This window comes from Fringilla coelebs (assembly GCF_963513975.1).
Source record: "Fringilla coelebs genome assembly, chromosome: 37".
Taxonomy (NCBI): Eukaryota; Metazoa; Chordata; class Aves; order Passeriformes; family Fringillidae; genus Fringilla; species Fringilla coelebs.
Genome location: NC_140063.1, coordinates 819,886 through 839,645, shown reverse-complemented (window position 1 = coordinate 839,645; position 19,760 = coordinate 819,886). Strand labels below are relative to the sequence as shown.

Below are 19,760 nucleotides of genomic sequence, written 5' to 3'. Positions count from 1 at the left end.
AGAATCCCCCCCCAAATTGGAGATGGTCTCACCTCAAAGCCCCCCCAAATTGGGGGTAGTCTCACCTCAGAATCCCCCCCAGATTGGGGATGGTCTCTTCTTTAAACCCCCCCAAATTGGGGATGGTCTCCCCCTCAAATCCCCCCCAAATCGGGGATGGTCTCATCTCCGAACACCCCCAAATTGGGGATGGTCTCACCTCAGAATCACCCCCAAATTGGGGATGGTCTCACCTCTAAACCCCCCCCAAATTTGGGGGTGGTCTCTTCTTTAAACCCCCCCAAATTGGGGGTGGTCTCACCTCTAAGCCCCCCAGATTGGGAATGGTCTCCCCCCCAAATTGGAGGTGGTCTCCCCTCAGAATCGCCCCCAAATTGGGGATGGTCTCCCCCTCAAATCCCCCCCAAATCGGGGATGGTCTCACCTCCAAACACCCCCAAATTGGGGATGGTCTCCCCCTCAGAATCCCCCCCAAATTGGGGATGGTCTCCCCTCAGAATCCCCCCCAAACTGGGGATGGTCTCACCTCTAAGCCCCCCAAACTGGGGGTGGTCTCCCCTCAGAATCCCCCCCAAATTGGGGGTGGTCTCCCCTCAGAATCCCCCCAAATTGGGGATGGTCTCCCCTCAGAATCCCCCCCAAATTGGGAATGGTCTCCCCCTCAAATTGCGGGTGGTGTCCCCTCAGAATCCCCCCCAAATTCTCCCAAATTGGGGGTGGTCTCACCTCTAAGCCCCCCCAAATTGGGGATGGTCTCACCTCCGAACACCCCCAAATTGGTGATGGTCTCCCCTCAGAATCCCCCCCAAATTGCGGATGGTCTCCCCTCAGAATCCCCCCCAGATTGGGGGTGGTCTCACCTCTAAGCCCCCCAAATTAGGGTTGGTCTCCCCCTCAAATTGGGGGGGGGGGTCTCACCTCCAAGCCCCCCCAAATTGGGGATGGCCTCCCTTCAGAATCCCCCCCAAATCGGGGTTGGTCCCCCCCTCAAATCCCCCCAAAGCGGGGATGGTCTCACCTCCGAACACCCCCAAATTGGGGATAGTCTCCCCTCAGAATCCCCCCAAAATTGGGGATGGTCTCCCCTCAGAATCCCCCCCAAATTGGGGTTCGTCACCCCCTCAAATTGGGGCTGGCCTCCCCTCAGAATCCCCCCCAGATTGGGGAGTGGTCTCTGCTCCAAGCCCCCCCCCCCCCCCCAATTTCGGGGTCCCCCCTCTCCCCTTCGCGGTGGTCTCTCCCCCACAGCCCCCCATGAATGGGCGGCGGGACCACTGAGAACGGACGGATGGGGGGGTGGGGGTCTCATCCCCCCCCCCTCCCCCCACGGGGGGTGGTCTCTCCCGGGCCCCCCTCACGGGGCCGTCCCCCCCCCCGCGGGGGCCATGGGCCGGCCCGGCGGGCGCGCGGCGGGCGGGGGTGGGGCGGCCCATTGTTCTTCTGGGGGGGGAGGTGGTGGTGGGGGGGGATTTTCCAAAGAGAAAAAAGGCGGCGATGGTGGCGCTGAGAGTGAGGGAGGAGGAAGAGGTTTCCTTCTTACCGGAGAAACAGAGGTGGCGGCGGCGGCATCGGGCCGGGCCGGGGGCGGCGGGAGGCGGCGGCAGCGCCATGTCCGCGCTCTCGGGGCGGCGGCGGCGGGCGGGGCGAGGGCGGCGGGGGCCGCCGGGGCGGGCTCGGCCTGTAATGGCGGCGGCGCCTTCCTCCTCCTCTAACCCCCCCCCCCACCCCTCAGCGCTCAGCCGCCTCCTCCTCCTCCTCCTCCTCCTCCCTCCGCCTCCGCCTTCACGATCACGGAGGTGGGGGGGGGGGGGGAATGGCGGGAGCGCGTGCGCGGCGGGAGGGGAGGAGCGGCACCGTGAGGGGAGCGGCGGGAGCGGCGGGAGGGGCGGGGCTAATGGGAGGGGCGGGGTTAAGGGGCGGGGCTATAGGAGGGCACGGGGAATATTGGGGGGGGGGGGGGGGGGGGGAACCGGGAATTTTTTGGGGAAAAAGCGGGAATTTTATAGGAAAAAATGGGAATTTTGACGGGGCAAAGCGGGAATTTTGAGGGGGAAAAACGGGAATTGTGAGGAGGGAAGGAAGCAAAGAGCGGCGGGAATTTTGGGGAGGGGGGATGCAATGGGAGGGGCCAGAAGAGCGGGATAATTGGGGGAGTGGGCGTGGTTTAGGGCGTGGCCTGGAGGGGCGGGGGGCGCGGAATTTGGGGAGGGGGCGCAAACCGGGATGGGCGGGGGGGGGAGAGACAGAATTAGGGGAGGGGGAGATATGAAAGGGGGCGTGGCTAAGAGCGGTGTGGGCGGGGCGCCACCTCGGAGGTGGTGGAGAGGGAATTTGGGGAGGGGGCCACAAATTTTCTGATTCCCCCTCCTTCATTCTCGAGGCGGGAATTTGGGGAGGGGGCCACAAATCTCCTTCCGATCTCCCTCCTTCATTCCCGGGACGGGAATTTGGGGAGGGGGCGTTGGGAATTTTGAGGCGGGGGGCGGGAATTTGAAGGAGGGGCGGGAAACGTGAGGGGAAAAGGGCGGGAACGGGAGGTGCCGCGCATGCGCAGTGCGGGCGGCGAGGGGGCGCCCCCTGTCGGAAGCGGGAAGCGACGGGGCCTGGTTGTGAGGGGGGGGGCGGAACCGGGAACGGAACCGGGAACGGAATCGGAACCGGGATCGGAACCGGGGGGGCACCTCGGGCCGACACCGCCATGGTGAGAATCCCTGAGGGCAGCGGATAACAGGGAGGGGACACGGGGACAGCGGGAATAGGAGGGGGGGAAGGACCCGGGGGGGGCGCCTCGGGCCTGGAGCGCCGTGAGGGGAGGGGGACGGGGGTTCTGAGGGGGGGTTTAATTATTTTTGGGATTTTATGAGGAGATTTTGGGGTTGTTTGGGGTTTTTTCCCAATTTAGAGCCTTTTTTGGGGTGGGATTCTGAGTGGGAGTTCACTATTTTTGGGTTTTTATGAGGGGGTTCTTCTCAATTTAGGGTCTCTTTAAGGGGGGTCCTGAGGGGCGGTTTAATTATTTTGGGGATTTTATGAGGAGATTTTGGGGTGATTTGGGTTTTTTCCCAATTTAGGGCCTTTTTTGAGGGGGGATTCTAAGTGGGAGTTCACTATTTTTGGGTTTTTATGAGGGGGTTCTTCCCAATTTAGGGTCTCTTTAAGGGGGGTTCTGAGGGGGGGTTTAATTATTTTTGGGATTTTATGAGGAGATTTTAAGGTGGTTTGGGGTTTTTTCCCAATTTAGGGCCTTTTTTGGGGTGGGATTCTGAGTGGGAGTTCACTATTTTTGGGTTTTTATGAGGGGTTTTTTTCCAATTTAGGGTCTCTATAAGGGGGGTTCTGAGGGGGGGGTTTAATTATTTTTGGGATTTTATGAGGAGATTTTGGGGTTGTTTTGGGTTTTTTTCCCAATTTAGGGTCTCTTTAAGAGGGGTTCTGAGGGGGGGTTTAATTATTTTTGGGATTTTATGAGGAGATTTTGGGGTGGTTTGGGGTTTTTTCCTAATTTACGGCCTTTTATGGGGGGGTTCTGCGTGGGAGTTCACTATTTTGGGGTTTTTATGAGGGGGTTCTTCCCAATTTAGGGTCTCTTTAAGGGGGGTTCTGAGGAGTGGTTTAATTATTTTGGGATTTTATGAGGAGATTTTGGGGTTGTTTGGGGTTTTTTCCTAATTTACGGCCTTTTTTGGGGTGGGATTCTGAGTGGGAGTTCATTATTTTTGGGTTTTTATGAGGGGGGTTTTTTCCAATTTAGGGTCTCTTTAAGGGGGGTTCTGAGGAGGGGTTTAATTATTTTTGGGATTTTATGAGGAGATTTTGAGGTGGTTTTGGCTTTTTTCCCAATTTAGAGCCTTTTTTGGGGTGGGATTCTGAGTGGGAGTTCATTATTTTTGGGTTTTTATGAGGGGGTTTTTCCCAATTTAGGGTCTCTTTAAGAGGGGTTCTGAGGGGGGGTTTAATTATTTTTGGGATTTTATGAGGAGATTTTGAGGTGGTTTGGGGTTTTTTCCCAATTTACGGCCTTTTTTGGGGGGGATTCTGAGTGGGAGTTCACTATTTTGGGGTTTTTATGAGGGGTTTTTTTCCAATTTAGGGTCTCTTTAAGGGGGGTTCTGAGGGGTGGTTTAATTATTTTGGGATTTTATGAGGAGATTTTGGGGTTGTTTGGGGTTTTTTCCTAATTTACGGCCTTTTTTGGGGTGGGATTCTGAGTGGGAGTTCATTATTTTTGGGTTTTTATGAGGGGGTTTTTCAAAATTTAGGGTAATTTTGAGAGGTTCTGAGGGGGGGTTTAATTATTTTGGGTTTTTATGAGGAGAATTTAGGGTGTTTTGGGTTTATTTCCCAATTTAGGGTCTTTTTGAGGGGAGGTTCTAAGAGGAAACTTCATTATTTTTTGATTTTTCTGAGGAGATTTTGTTGTTTTTTGGATTTTTTTCCAATTTAGAATCATTTTAAGGAGGATTTTGAGGAGTTCTGAAGGGGGTTTATTTATTTTTGGGTTCTTATGAGGAGATTTTTGGGTTTTTTCCCAGTTTTGGGTCTCTTTGAGGGGGATTTTGAGGAGTTCTGAGGGGTTTTTAATTATTTTTGGAATTTTATGAGGAGATTTTTTGATGTTTTCGAGGTTTTTTCCCAATTTAGGGTCATTTTGAGGGGGATTTTGAAGAGTTCTGAGAGGGTTTTAATTATTTTTGGTTTTTTATGAGGAAAATTTGGGATTTTTTACAATTTTGGGTCCTTCTTAAGGGATTCTGAGGGGGTGTTTAATTATTTTAGAATTTTATGAGGGGATTTTGGGTTTTTTTTCCAATTTAGGGTCATTTTGAGGTGTTGTGAGGGGGTTTTTAATAATTTTGAGGATTTTATGAGGAGATTTTGGGGTATTTTGAGTTTTTTTCCCAATTTAGGGTCTCTTTGAAGGGGACTTTGAGAAGTTCTGAGGGATTTTTAATTATTTTGGGGTTTTTATGAGGAAATTTTGGGATTTTTGACAATTTTGGGCTCTTTTTAAGGGATTCTGAGGGGGTTTTTAATAATTTTGAGGATTTTATGAGGAGATTTTGGGGTGTTTTGAGTTTTTTTCCCAATTTAGGGTCATTTTGAGGGGGATTTTGAGGAGTTCTGAAGGGTTTTTAATTATTTTTTGGGGTTTTATGAAAAAAATTTGGGATTTTTTACAATTTTGGGTCCTTCTTAAGGGATCCTGAGGGGGTATTTAATTATTTTAGGATTTTATGAGGGGATTTTGGGGTTTTTTTCCAATTTAGGGTCATTTTGAGGGGTTGTGAGGGGGTTTTTAATCATTTTTGGGATTTTATGAGGAGATTTTGGGGTATTTTGAGTTTTTTTCCCAATTTAGGGTCTCTTTGAGGGGGATTTTGAGGAGTTCTGAGCGGTTTTTAATTATTTTTGGGTTTTTATGAGGAAATTTTGGGATTTTTTACAATTTTGGGACCTTTTTAAGGGATTCTGAGGGAGTTTTTAATAATTCTGGGGATTTTATGAGGAGATTTTGGGGTGTTTTCAAGTTTTTTTCCCAATTTAGGGTCTCTTTGAGGGGGATTTTGAGGAGTTCTGAGCGGTTTTTATTTATTTTTGGTTTTTTATGAGGAAATTTTGGGGTTTTTTTCAAATTTTGGGTCCTTTTAAAGGGATTCTGAGGGGGTTTTTAATAATTTTGAGGATTTTATTAGGATATTTTGGGGTGTTTTGGGATTTTTTTCCCCAATTTAGGGTCTCTTTGAGGGGGATTTTGAGGAGTTCTGAGAGGGTTTTTAATTATTTTTGGTTTTTTATGAGGCGATTTTGATTTTTTTTCCAATTTAGGGTCATTTTGAGGGGTTGTGAGGGGTTTTTTAATAATTTTTTGGGTTTTTATGAGGAGATTTTGGGGTGTTTTGGGTTTTCCACAATTCTGAGGACAAAATTTTCCCGATTTCCCCCAAATTTTCCCCCTCCCAAAAATCCCAATTTTTTCTTGGAATTCCCGCCCAGATCCGCTTCATCCTGATCCAGAACCGGGCTGGGAACCCTCTCGAAAATCACAATAAAATTCAATTTTCTCTACCAAAAAACTCAAATTTTGGGCAAATCATTTTCCCGATTTCCCCCAAATTTTCCCAATCCCAAATTCCCAATTTTTTCTTGGAATTCCCGCCCAGATCCGCTTCATCCTGATCCAGAACCTGGTCAGAAACGCTTTTGTAATTCACGATAAAATCACATTTTAATGATAAAAAATGCGAATTTCTCAACCAAAAAAAATCAAATTTTGGGCAAATCATTTTCCCGATTTCCCCCAAATTTTCCCAATCCCAAAATCCCAATTTTTTCTTGGAATTCCCGCCCAGATCCGCTTCATCCTGATCCAGAACCTGGTCAGAAACGCTTTTCTAATTCACGATAAAATCAGAATTTAAATAATAATAAAATTGGGATTTCAATGTCAATAAAATTGGAATTTCAATATCAATAAATTGGAATTTTAAGGATGGAATTTTCCTGATTTTCACCCTCCCAAAATCCCAATTTTTTCTTGGAATTCTGAGGCAGAACCTGGTCAGAAACACTTTTGTAATTCACGATAAAATCAGAATTTAACGATAAAAAATGCGAATTTCTCTACCAATAAAAATGGAATTTTCTGGAAATCATTTTCCCCATTTCCCCCAAATTTTCCCAATCCCAAAATCCCAATTTTTTCTTGGAATTCCCGCCCAGATCCGCTTCATCCTGATCCAGAACCTGGTCAGAAACACTTTTCTAATTCATGATAAAATCAGAATTTAAATAATAATAAAATTGGGATTTCAAAGTCAATAAAATTGGAATTTTAATGTCAATAAATTGGAATTTTAAGGATGGAATTTTCCTGATTTTCACCCTCCCAAAATCCCAATTTTTTCTTGGAATTCTGAGTCAGAACCTGGTCGGAAACGCTTTTCTAATTCACGATAAAATCAAATTTTAACGATAAAAAATGGGATTTTCTCTACCAATAAAAATGGAATTTTCTGGAAATCATTTTCCCCATTTCCCCCAAATTTTCCCAATCCCAAAATCCCAATTTTTTTCTTGGAATTCCCGCCCAGATCCGCTTCATCCTGATCCAGAACCTGGTCAGAAACGCTTTTCTAATTCACGATAAAATCAGAATTTTAATGATAATAAAATTGGGATTTCAATGTCAATAAAATTGGAATTTTAATGTCAATAAATTGGAATTTTAAGGATGGAATTTTCCTGATTTTCACCCTCCCAAAATCCCAATTTTTTCTTGGAATTCTGATCCAGAACCTGGTCAGAAACGCTTTTCTAATTCATGATAAAATCAAAATTTAAATAATAATAAAATTGGGATTTCAATGTCAATAAATGGGAATTTTAAGGATGGAATTTTCCTGATTTTCACCCTCCCAAAATCCCAATTTTTTCTTGGAATTCTGATCCAGAACCTGGTCAGAAACACTTTTCTAATTCACGATAAAATCAAATTTTAACGATAAAAAATGGGATTTTCTCTACCAATAAAAATGGAATTTTCTGGAAATCATTTTCCCCATTTCCCCCAAATTTTCCCAATCCCAAAATCCCAATTTTTTCTTGGAATTCCCGCCCAGATCCGCTTCATCCTGATCCAGAACCGGGCGGGGAAGACGCGCCTGGCCAAGTGGTACATGCAGTTCGACGATGACGAGAAGCAGAAGCTCATCGAGGAGGTTCACGCCGTGGTCACCGTCAGGGACGCCAAACACACCAATTTTGTCGAGGTAAAAAACCCTAAATCCACTTTTTTTACCTCAAAATCATCTTTTTTTACCTCAAATTTGCCATTTTTACCTCAAATTTGCCATTTTTAACCTTAAAATGGCCAATTTTAACCTTAAAATCATCATTTTTTATCCCAAAATTAACATTTTCCACCCCAAAATCACCATTTTTTCTTCAAAATCATCATTTTTAATCCCCAAATCACCATTCTTTTTCCCAAAATCACCATTTCCACCTCAAAATTGCCATTTTTACCTCAAAATTGCCATTTTTTATCCCAAAATCGAATTTTTTTACCTCAAAATCGTCATTTTCTACCTCAAATTTGCCATTTTTACCTCAAATTCGCCATTTTTAACCTTAAAATCACCATTTTTTTCCTCAAAATCGTCATTTTTTATCCCAAAATCGCCATTTTCCACCTCAAAATCACCATTTCTCCCTCAAAATTGCCATTTTTCTCTCAAAATCGCCATTTTTACCTCAAAATCATCATTTTCCACCTCAAAATCGCCCTTTTTATTCCTCAAAATTGCCATTTTTACCTCAAATTTGCCATTTTTTACCTCAAAATCACAATTTTTAACCTCAAAATTACCTTTTTTATCTCAAAATCACCATTTTTTACCTCAAAATCACCATTTTTTATCCCAAAATCACCATTTTTACCTCAAAATCATCATTTTCCATCTCAAAATCGCCATTTTTTTCCTCAAAATTGCCATTATTTACCTCAAAATCATCATTTTTTATCCCAAAATTGCCATTTCTGCCCCAAAATCGCCATTTTTTACCTCAAAATCACCATTTTCCACCCCAAAATTGCCATTTTCTACCTCAAAATCGCCATTTCTCCCTCAAAATTGCCATTTTTCTCTCAAAATCACCATTTTCCACCCCAAAGTCACCATTTTTACCTCAAAATCATCATTTTTTATCCCAAAATCACCATTTTTAACCTTAAAATCGCCATTTTTAACCTTAAAATTGCTATTTTTTATCCCAAAATTGCAATTTTTAACTCAAAATCACCATATCCACCCCAAAATCTCCATTTTTTACCCCAAAATTGCCATTTTTTACCTCAGAGCTGCCAATTTTTGGGGGGAAATTGGGAGGATTTGGGCTCCTCCCAGTCCCTCCCAGTTCCCTCCCAGCCTATCCCAGTCCCTCCCAGTCCCTCCCAGTCCCTCCCAGTCCATCCCAGTCCCTCCCAGTCCATCCCAGTCCCTCCCAGTCCATCCCAGTCCCTCCCAGTCCCTCCCAGTTCAATCCCAGTCCCTCCCAGTCCCTCCCAGTCCATCCCAGTCCCTCCCAGTCCATCCCAGTCCCTCCCAGTCCCTCCCAGTCCCTCCCAGTTCAATCCCAGTCCCTCCCAGTTGTTCCCAGTCCCTCCCAGTAACTCCCAGTTCCCCCAGTTCCGCAATTTCAAGATCATTTACCGTCGCTACGCCGGCTCCAGTCCCTCCCAGTTCAATTCCAGTCCCTCCCAGTCCCTCCCAGTTCAATTCCAGTCCCTCCCAGTCCATCCCAGTACATCCCAGTCCCATCCCAGTCTCTCCCAGTCCCTCCCAGTAACTCCCAGTTCCCCCAGTTCCGCAATTTCAAGATCATTTACCGTCGCTACGCCGGCTCCAGCCCCTCTCAGCCCCTCCCAGTCCCTCCCAGTAAATCCCAGTCCCTCCCAGTTCAATCCCAGTCCCTCCCAGTTGTTCCCACACCTCTCCCAGTCCCTCCCAGTCCATCCCAGTCCCTCCCAGTAACTCCCAGTTCCCCCAGTTCCGCAATTTCAAGATCATTTACCATCGCTACGCCGGCTCCAGCCCCTCCCAGTCCCTCCCAGTCCCTCCCAGTCCCTCCCAGTTCAATTCCAGTTCAATCCCAGTCCATCCCAGTCCCTCCCAGTTCAATCCCAGTCCCTCCCAGTCCATCCCAGTCCCTCCCAGTAACTCCCAGTTCCCCCAGTTCCGCAATTTCAAGATCATTTACCGTCGCTACGCCGGCTCCAGCCCCTCTCAGCCCCTCCCAGTCCCTCCCAGTCCCTCCCAGTCCATCCCAGTCAATCCCAGTTCCCTCCCAGTTCATCCCAGTCCCTCCCAGTCCATCCCAGTCCCTCCCAGTAACTCCCAGTTCCCCCAGTTCCGCAATTTCAAGATCATTTACCGTCGCTACGCCGGCTCCAGTCCCTCTCAGCCCCTCCCAGTCTATCCCAGTCCCTCCCAGTCCCTCCCAGTTCAATCCCAGTCCATCCCAGTTCAATCCCAGTCCCTCCCAGTCCCTCCCAGTCCCTCCCAGTAACTCCCAGTTCCCCCATTTCCGCAATTTCAAGATCATTTACCGTCGCTACGCCGGCTCCAGTCCCTCCCAGTCCCTCCCAGTAACTCCCAGTTCAATCCCAGTTGTTCCCACACTTCTCCCAGTTCCTCCCAGTCTCTCCCAGTCCATCCCAGTCCCTCCCAGTAACTCCCAGTTCCCCCAGTTCCGCAATTTCAAGATCATTTACCGTCGCTACGCCGGCTCCAGTCCCTCCCAGTCCCTCCCAGTCCATCCCAGTTCAATCCCAGTCCATCCCAGTTGTTCCCACACCTCTCCCAGTCCCTCCCAGTCCATCCCAGTCCCTCCCAGTCCCTCCCAGTAACTCCCAGTTCCCCCAGTTCCGCAATTTCAAGATCATTTACCGTCGCTACGCCGGCCTCTATTTCTGCATCTGCGTCGACGTCACCGACAACAACCTGGCCTACCTGGAGGCCATCCACAACTTCGTGGAGGTGAGCTCATTAATTCATTAATTAACTCCCTAATTAACCCCTCCAGGCCTTAATTAACCCCTCCAGGCTGTTAATTAAGGCGGTGTTAATTAATTAATTGGGGTTCTTCAGGTGCTCAACGAGTATTTCCACAACGTCTGCGAGCTCGACCTCGTCTTCAACTTCTACAAGGTTTGGAAGGGGTTAATTAATTTGGAAGGGGTTAATTAATTTGGGGAGGGGTAATTAATTTGGGGAGGGGTTCATTAATTTGGGGAAAGATCCTGGGGGGGCCTTAATTAATTGGGGGAGGGGTCCTGGAAGGGTTCATTAATTTGGGAAGGGGTCCTGGAAGGGTTCATTAATTTGGAGAGGGGTTCATTAATTTGGGGAGGGGTTCATTAATTTAGGAAGGGGTTCATTAATTTGGGGAGGGTTCATTAATTTGGGGAGGGGTTCATTAATCTGGGGAAGGGTTCATTAATTTGGGAAGGGGTCCTGGGGTGATTAATTAATTTGGGGAGGGGTTCATTAATTTGGGGAGGGGTTAATTAATCTGGGGAGGGGTTCATTAATGTGGGGAGGGGTTAATTAATTTGGGGAGGGGTTCATTAATGTGGGGAGGGGGTAATTAATTTGGGGAGGGGGTAATTAATCTGGGAAGGGGTTAATTAATTTGGGGAGGGGTTAGTTAATTTGGGGAGGGGGTAATTAATCTGGGGAGGGGTCCTGGGGGGGCTTAATTAATTTGGGAAGGGGTCCTGGAATGGTTAATTAATCTGGGGATGGGTTAATTAATTTGGGGAGGGGGTAATTAATTTGGGAAGGGGTTCATTAATTTGGGGAGGGGGTAATTAATTTGGGGAGGGGGTAATTAATGTGGGGAGGGGTAATTAATTTGGGGAGGGGTTCATTAATTTGGGGAGGGGTTCATTAATCTGGGAAGGGGTTAATTTGGGGAGAGGTTCATTAATTTGGAGAGGATTTCATTAATCTGGGGAGGGGTTAATTAATGTGGGGGAGGGGTCCTGAGGGGGTTAATTAATTTGGGGAGGGGTTCATTAATTTGGGGAGGGGTTCATTAATCTGGGGAGTGGTTCATTAATCTGGGGAAGGGTTCATTAATCTGGGGAGGGGTTAATTAATCTGGGGAGGGGTCCGGGGGGGGCTTAATTAATTTGGGGAGGGGTCCTGGAGGGCTTAATTAATTTGGGGAGGGGTCCTGGAAGGGTTAATTAATTTGGGGAGGGGTTAATTACTTTGGGGGAGGGTCCTGGGGGGGTTTTGTGGAGTCCTGGGTGGGTTTTGGGGTGATTTTGGCTGATTTTTCGCTGCTTTTTGCCAATTTTGGGGTTGATTTTTGCTGATTTTTTGCTGCTTTTTTTCTGATTTTTGCAGATTTTGGGCTGATTTTTCCTTTTTTTGCCCTTTTCAGGTGCACACAGTGCTGGATGAGACATTCCTGGCTGGGTTTTGGGCTGATTTTGGGCAATTTTGGGTCATTTTTAGACATTTTTGGGCCGGTTTTTGTTGATTTTTGCTGAATTTTTGCTGATTTTTCTTGATTTTTTGCCATTTTTTGCTGCTTTTTGCTGATTTTGTCTGAATTTGAATTTTTTGCCCTTTTCAGGTGCACACAGGGATGGATGAGACGTTCCTGAGTGGGTTTGGGGCTGATTTTGGGTCATTTTAGGTCATTTTGGGTCATTTTTAGGCTATTTTGGGCCGGATTTTGTTGATTTTTGCTGATTTTTTTCTGATTTTGGAAGATTTTTTGCTGATTTTTTGCTGATTTTTGCAGATTTTGGGCTGATTTTTCCTTTTTTTGCCCTTTTCAGGTGCACACAGGGGTGGATGAAACATTTCTGGCTGATTTTGGGTCATTTTGGGTCATTTTGGGTCATTTTTAGACATTTTTGGGCCGGTTTTTGTTGATTTTTGCTGAATTTTTGCTGATTTTTTGCTGATTTTTGCTGATTTTGGGTTGATTTTTGCAGATTTTGGGCTGATTTTTCCTTTTTTGTCCCTTTTTTAGGTGTACACGGTGGTGGATGAGATGTTCCTGGCAGGGGAGATCCGTGAGACGAGCCAGACCAAGGTGCTGAAGCAGCTGCTGATGCTGCAATCCCTGGAATGACCCCAAAAAAGCCCAAAATCCCCCCAAAAATCCTCCCCAAAAATCCCCCAAACCCTCCCCAAAATGGGACCCCTCCCCCACCCGTCAGTGTTATCGTGCTGTGGAAAAAATGTGAATTTCTGTCCATTAAAAGTGACCAAAAATGGGAAAAAGTGAATTAAAAATGGTCAAAAAGGGGGTAAAATGGATTAAAAGTGACAAAAATGGGTTCAAAATGACCAAAAATGGGGGAAAAGTGAATTAAAAGTGACAAAAAATGGGAGAAAGTGGATTAAAAATGGCCAAAAATGGGATAAAGTGGATTAAAAATAGTCAAAAATGGAGAAAAAGTGAATTAAAAGTTACCAAAGGCAGAATAATGGGACACTGGGGACACCCTGGGTGACACTGGGGACATCAAGGGTGGCACAGGGACCCCAAGGGTGGCACTGGGGACACCAAAGGTGGCATTGGGACTCCAAAGGTGACACTGGGGACACCCTGAGTGGCACTGGGGACACCCTGAGTGACACTGGGGACACCCTGAGTGGCATTGGGGACACCCTGAGTGACACTGGGGACACCAAGGGTGGCACTGGGTACACCCTGAGTGGCACTGGGGACACCCTGAGTGGCATTGGGGACACCCAGGGTGGCACAGGGACACCAAAGATGGCACTGGGGACACCAAGGGTGGCACTGGGGACACCAAGGGTGGCATTGGGGTAACCAAAGGTGGCATTGGGGACACCCTGAGTGGCACTGGGGACACCCTGAGTGACACTGGGGACACCCAGGGTGACACTGGGGACACCAAAGATGGCACTGGGGACACCAGGGGTGGCACTGGGGACACCAAGGGTGGCATTGGGGTAACCAAAGGTGGCATTGGGGACACCCTGAGTGACACTGGGGACACCCTGGGTGGCACTGGGGACATCAAGGGTGGCATTGGGACTCCAAGGGTGGCACTGGGGACACCAAGGGTGGCATTGGGGACACCAAGGGTGGCATTGGGGACACCCTGAGTGGCATTGGGGACCCCAAAGGTGGCATTGGGGACACCCTGGGTGGCATTGGGGACACCCTGAGTGACACTGGGGACACCAGAGGTGACATTGGGGACACCCTGGGTGGCACAGGGACCCCAAGGGTGGCATTGGGGACACCCTGGGTGGCACAGGGACCCCAAGGGTGACACTGGGGACACCCTGAGTGGCATTGGGGACACCCTGAGTGACACTGGGGACACCCTGAGTGGCATTGGGGACACCCTGAGTGACACTGGGGACACCCAGGGTGGCACAGGGACCCCAAGGGTGGCACTGGGGACACCAAAGGTGGCATTGGGACTCCAAAGGTGACATTGGGGACACCCTGGGTGACACTGGGGACACCCTGGGTGGCACAGGGACCCCAAGGGGGCACTGGGAACACCAAAGGTGGCACAGGGACCCTAAAGTTGGCATCACGGACACCAAAGGTGGCATTGGGACCCCAAGGGTGGCATCAGGACCAGGTAAAGTGGCACTGGGACCCCAGGGGTGGCACAGGGACCCCAGAGGTGGCACAGGGACCCCAGAGGTGGCACACAGAGTGACACCAGTGTCACCGTGCAGTTTTATTGCCACATCCTGTGCCAACCTCCTGACCCCAGGGTTGGGGCACTCGGGGGACTCTCGATGGCCCTGGGGGTGGCACAGGGACCCCAAAGGTGACAGAAGGACCCCAGGGGTGGCACAGGGACCCCAAAGGTGACAGAAGGACCCCAGGGGTGGCACAGGGACCCCAAAGGTGACAGAAGGACCCCAGGGGTGGCATTAGGGTCAGGTAAAGTGGCACAGGGGGTGGCACAGGGACCCCAGAGGTGGCACAGGGGACAGTCACCAGTGTCACCGTGCAGTTTTATTGCCCACATCCTGTGCCAACCTCCTGACCCCGGGGTTGGGGTACTCGGGGGACACTCAGTGGCCCCAGAGGTGACAGAAGGACCCCAGGGGTGGCACTAGGGCCAGGTAAAGTGGCACAGGGGACCGTCACAAGTGTCACCGTGCGGTTTTATTGCCCAAGTCCTGTGCCAACCTCCTGACCCCGGGGTTGGGGTACTCGGGGTTCTCGATGGCCCTGGGGATGGCACAGGGACCCCAGAGGTGTCAGAAGGACCCCAGGGGTGGCACAGGGACCCCAAAGGTGGCATAGGAACCCCAGGGGTGGCACTGAGGGTGACACCAAGGTTGACACCAGTGTCACCGTGCAGTTTTATTGCCACATCCTGTGCCAACCTCCTGACCCCGGGGTTGGGGTACTCGGGGGGCCCTCGATGGCCCTGGGGGTGGCACAGGGACCCCAGGGGTGGCACAGGGACCCCAGGGGTGGCACTAGGGCCAGGTAAAGTGGCACAGGGACCCCAGGGGTGGCACACAGAGTGACACCAGTGTCACCGTGCAGTTTTATTGCCACATCCTGTGCCAACCTCCTGACCCCGGGGTTGGGGCACTCGGGGGGCCCTCGATGGCCCCGGGGGTGGCACAGGGACCCCAGGGGTAGCACAGGGACCCCAGGGGTGGCACTAGGGCCAGGTAAAGTGGCACAGGGGACAATCCCAGCTGTCACCGTGCAGTTTTATTGCCCACATCCTGTGCCAACCTCCTCACCCCAGGATTGGGGCACTCGGGGGACTCTCGATGGCCCTGGGGGTGGCACAGGGACCCCAAAGGTGACAGAAGGACCCCAGGGGTGGCACAGGGACCCCAAAGGTGGCACTGGGACCCCAGGGGTGACACAGGGGACAGTCACAAGTGTCACCGTGCGGTTTTATTGCCACATCCTGTGCCAACCTCCTGACCCCGGGGTTGGGGCACTCGGGGGGCCTTCGATGGCCCCGGGGGTGGCACTGGGACCCCAGGGGTGGCACTAGGGCCAGGTAAAGTGGCACAAGGACCCCAGAGGTGACACAGGGGACAGTCACAAGTGTCACCGTGCGGTTTTATTGCCCACATCCTGTGCCAACCTCCTGACCCCGGGGTTGGGGCACTCGGGGGACTCTCGATGGCCCCAGGGGTGGCACAGGGACCCCAAAGGTGACAGAAGGACCCCAGGGGTGGCACTGAGGGTGACACCAAGGTTGACACCAGTGTCACCGTGCAGTTTTATTGCCACATCCTGTGCCAACCTCCTGACCCCGGGGTTGGGGCACTCGGGGGGCTCTCGATGACCCCGGGGGTGGCACAGGGACCCCAAAGGTGCCACTAGGGCCAGGTAAAGTGGCACAGGGGACAGTCACAAGTGTCACCGTGCGGTTTTATTGCCACATCCTGTGCCAACCTCCTGACCCCGGGGTTGGGGCACTCGGGGGACTCTTGATGGCCCCAGGGGTGGCACAGGGACCCCAAAGGTGACAGAAGGACCCCAGGGGTGGCACAGGGACCCCAAAGTTGACAGAAGGACCCCAGGGGTGGCACAGGGACCCCAAAGGTGGCACTGGGACCCCAGGGGTGACACAGGGGACAGTCACAAGTGTCACCGTGCGGTTTTATTGCCACATCCTGTGCCAACCTCCTGACCCCGGGGTTGGGGCACTCGGGGTTCTCGATGGCCCCAGGGGTGGCACAGGGACCCCAGGGGTGGCACAGGGACCCCAAAGCTGACAGAAGGACCCCAGGGGTGGCACAGGGGACAATCCCAGCTGTCACCGTGCAGTTTTATTGCCCACATCCTGTGCCAACCTCCTCACCCCGGGATTGGGATACTCGGGGTTCTCGATGGCGCCGGGGGTGGCACAGGGACCCCAAAGGTGACAGAAGGACCCCAGGGGTGGCACTGAGGGTGACACCAAGGTTGACACCAGTGTCACCGTGCGGTTTTATTGCCCACATCCTGCGCCAACCTCCTGACCCCGGGGTTGGGATACTCGGGGTTCTCGATGGCGCCGGGGGTGTCACTGGGACCCCAGGGGTGGCACTAGGGCCAGGTAAAGTGGCACAGGGACCCTAGAGGTGACACAAGGGACAATCCCAGCTGTCACCGTGCGGTTTTATTGCCCACATCCTGCGCCAACCTCCTGACCCCGGGGTTGGGGTACTCGGGGTTCTCGATGGCGCCGGGCCCGAATTTGAGCTCCAGGAAGGCGCGGGGGTCGTTGGGCGCTTTGGCCGCCACGCCGGCGAAGGGCACCGTGCCCAGGGGCACCAGGAAACTCTCGGGGAACTCCACGTCCTGCCGGTGACCCAGCCACGTGTCCTTGGTCATCACGGCCGCGCCCGGCCGCACGTAGAACGGCCACAGGTCCACGTGCAGTCTGTTTGTCCGGCTGAAATGCACCCGGAAAAATTCCCCCTCGGCCGCTTTCTCCCAAAGGAAACCTTCAGGATCCTCCACGGGCCGGCCCGAGGCCGCCACCTCCGCCAGCCAGCGGCACTTGGGGACGTCGTCGCGGTACAGCCCCACGTCCACGTCGTAGTCCCAGGGGATGAGGTCGCCGAGGCGGACGGCGCCCAGCAGGGTCCCTCCCTCCAGCCAGTGGCGGATTCCGGAAGCTTCCAGCTGGGCCAGCACGTGGCGGGCGGTGAGGCGGAGCGCCCGCAGGCAGCAGGGCGGCGTCCAGCGGCCGGCCAGGAGGTACTCGGGGGTCTGGCGGCGCACGGTGCCGAAGCAGCGCGGGGTGTCCTTGGCGCAGCCGTGCCAGCGCCGGGATCCGTCCGGCAGCACCTCCAGCTTCAGCCCGAAGAGCTCCAGCAGCGCCCGGCGCTGGGCGGCCGCGGAGGTTTGGGCTCTCCACAGGGCGTGCGGGGACGGAGGGGGACGCGGGGATAAGGGGAAGGAGGAGGGCAGCAGGAGGAGGTGCCAGCCTCGCATGGCGGCTTGGAGGGACAGGGAGGTGACGACGGGACGGGTCAGAGGGAAGGGCAGAGAGAAGAGGTCGCGGGTGCGGAGGAGGAGCACGGCCGGGGCGTCGTCCAGAGCGCCGCAGCGCTCACCCTGCTGGTCACCATGCTGGTCACTCTGGTGGTCACTCTGGTGGTCAGCGTGGCCGTAGCGCGCCGTCCACGCTTTGATGTCCACCTCCAACGTCAAACACCGCGGCCGCCGCTGCCCCACGGCCGCCGCCACCACCTTGACGGTGACATCCGTGGCGCCTTCCAGGACGTCCCTCATGCGCCTCAGCAGGCCGGGCACGGCGCGGGCGCCGTCCGGCACCAAGGCCACGTGGCGCGTCCTCACGGCCAGCTCCGGCCGAGGCGGCGGGCGGTGAGGCTCCGGCCGCAGGGACAGCACGGTGACGCCGGCGGGAAGCGGAACCGGCGGGTACGGGGACGCGTCGGCCGCCACCAGCACCGGGACGCCGGGCAGGGCGGAGAAGGAGCGGGCGGTGGCGGCCACGTCGTGCTCGGGGCCGTCGAAGTCGCGGAGGATGACGGTGACACCGGGGACGGCGGCGTCGGGGACGCGGCGGGGGTGGTGGCACGGAGGGGACGCGGCGGGGAGGAGGCGGGAGCAGAGCAGCAGGAGGAGGTTGAGGGTGATGGCGGCGGCCAGGGCGGCTTGGCAGGGGGTGATTCTCATGGTGTGGGTTGATGAAGTTGTTAATGAGGGGGTTAATTAGTTGATTGGTTGGTTAGGGGGGGTTAATAAGTTAATTGGAGGGGGTAATTAGGGAATTTGGAGGCGTTGTTGAGGATGGTTCTTTAAGGGTGGCGATACCAGGGGTGGCCACGCGGCGGCGCTGTGGAGATGAAAATGTTAATGAGGGGTTGTTAATTAATTCCCGATAATTAAACCCCGCCCCAAAACCTCCAAAAATCTTCTCCGGCCTTCCAAACACATCCCGAAAAATCCTAAAAGCCGCCGGAATGCCCTTTAACGTCCCAAAGAAGCCTAAAACCCCCAAAATCCCCTATAGGCCCCCCAATGACCACCCCTATAAATCTCCTAACCCCCACAAAATCCCCTCTAGTATTTCAAAGCTTCCCCAAAAAACCCCAACCCAGCCCAAAAAGCCCTAAAATCCCCCAAATCCCCCCAACATTCCCTACAAACCCCCAAAAATCCCCTATAACCTCCCTAAGACCACCCCAAAAAAACGCTAACACCCCCTCCCCCCAAAAAAAAACCCTCTAACCTTCCAAAAATCTCCGGAAAACCCCTAAAACCTCCAAAAAACCCCCAAAATCCCCTCTAAACCCCCCCCAAAAAAACCCAAAACCCCCAAAATTCCCCCCACATCTCCCCCGTTGCCACGGCAACAGCGCCGCCCCTTGGCCCCGCCCATTCGTTCTGACCACGCCCCCTTCCCCTGTCGGCCCCTCCCCTTTCCGGCTCCCTTTCTGGCAGGAAGCCGCGGCCGCCCGTGGCTCCCTTTGTGGCAGCCGCCATGGCGGCCGAGCGGGCTCCGCCGGCCCGGGCCCAACCTCCGCCCCCCGGCCCCGCTCCCGGCCCCGCTCCGGGCCCCGCTCCGGGCCCCGAGCCCGCGGCACGAACCGGCCTCAGCCTGCCGGGCATCCTGCACTTCATCCAGCACGAGTGGGCGCGGTTCGAGGCGGAGAAAGGGCGCTGGGAAGCGGAGAGGGCCGAGCTGCAGGTAATGGCGGCGGCGCTGCCCTCATGAGGGGACGGCGGGGACGGCGGGGACGGCGGGGACGGACGGCGGGGGTCACCGGGGCGGGGTGGCCGCTGCCGGCGCCATCTTGGGAGGAAATGGCGGCCGGGGCGGCGGGGAGGGGGTGGGGACACCGGGAGGGGGCGGGGGAGGCACCGGGACTGGGGATACTGGGGATACTGGGGAGACTGGGATGGGACTGGGGAGACTGGGGACACCGGGATGGGGTTGGGGAGACTGGGGATACTGGGGTGGGAATGGGGAGACTGGGGATACTGGGGACACCGGGAGGGGGCGGGGGAGGCACCGGGACTGGGGATACTGGGGAGACTGGGATGGGACTGGGATGGGACTGGGGATACTGGGATGGGACTGGGATGGGACTGGGGAGACTGGGGATACTGGGGTGGGACTGGGAACACCGGGAGGGGGCGGGGGAGGCACCGGGACCGGGACACGGGGATGGGACTGGGGAGACTGGGGAGACTGGGGACACCGGGAGGGGGCGGGGGAGGCACCGGGACCGGGAACG

At 53.0% G+C, this 19,760-nt stretch overlaps 4 protein-coding genes across 4 annotated transcripts in view; 2 read left to right on the top strand and 2 right to left on the bottom strand.

Moving 5' to 3' along the window:
- Positions 1-1,699, bottom strand: part of ARHGAP35 (Rho GTPase activating protein 35) — a 31,371-nt gene extending 29,672 nt beyond the window's left edge. The window contains exon 1 of the mRNA XM_084224351.1: positions 1,541-1,699. The gene's annotated coding sequence lies outside the window, so the exon portion shown is untranslated. The remainder of the gene's footprint in view (positions 1-1,540) is intronic.
- Positions 1,700-2,592: 893 nt separating this feature from the next.
- Positions 2,593-12,819, top strand: AP2S1 (adaptor related protein complex 2 subunit sigma 1). The gene is made up of 5 exons (XM_084224369.1): positions 2,593-2,701; positions 7,620-7,769; positions 10,425-10,538; positions 10,650-10,709; positions 12,553-12,819. The coding sequence occupies exons 1-5, from the start codon at positions 2,699-2,701 to the stop codon at positions 12,652-12,654; spliced, it is 429 nt and encodes a 142-aa protein (XP_084080495.1). The 5' UTR covers positions 2,593-2,698; the 3' UTR covers positions 12,655-12,819.
- Positions 12,820-16,410: 3,591 nt separating this feature from the next.
- On the bottom strand, positions 16,411-19,296 carry FKRP (fukutin related protein). Its single transcript, XM_084224425.1, has 2 exons — positions 19,111-19,296; positions 16,411-18,355 (listed from the first exon to the last, which is right to left on the bottom strand). Exon 2 carries the CDS (start codon positions 18,193-18,195, stop codon positions 16,654-16,656), a length of 1,542 nt encoding a protein of 513 aa, XP_084080551.1. The 5' UTR covers positions 18,196-18,355; positions 19,111-19,296; the 3' UTR covers positions 16,411-16,653.
- The window catches only part of STRN4 (striatin 4), a gene marked incomplete at both ends in the record, with an annotated part of 33,489 nt that continues 32,732 nt past the window's right edge, over positions 19,004-19,760 (top strand). The window contains one exon of the mRNA XM_084224424.1: positions 19,004-19,210. Coding sequence (XP_084080550.1) covers positions 19,004-19,210 — 207 coding nt within the window. The remainder of the gene's footprint in view (positions 19,211-19,760) is intronic.

What these genes read in the sequence shown, in the direction of transcription:
- AP2S1 (XM_084224369.1), top strand. An exon ending in AACACACCAATTTTGTCGAG is followed by an intron (nt 7,770 to 10,424) that starts GTAAAAAACCCT and finishes CAGTTCCCCCAG; the next exon opens with TTCCGCAATTTCAAGATCAT. An exon ending in CCATCCACAACTTCGTGGAG is followed by an intron (nt 10,539 to 10,649) that starts GTGAGCTCATTA and finishes GGGGTTCTTCAG; the next exon opens with GTGCTCAACGAGTATTTCCA.
- FKRP (XM_084224425.1), bottom strand. Translation starts at nt 18,195, where the DNA reads ATGAGAATCACCCCCTGCCAAGCCGCCCTGGCCGCCGCCATCACCCTC.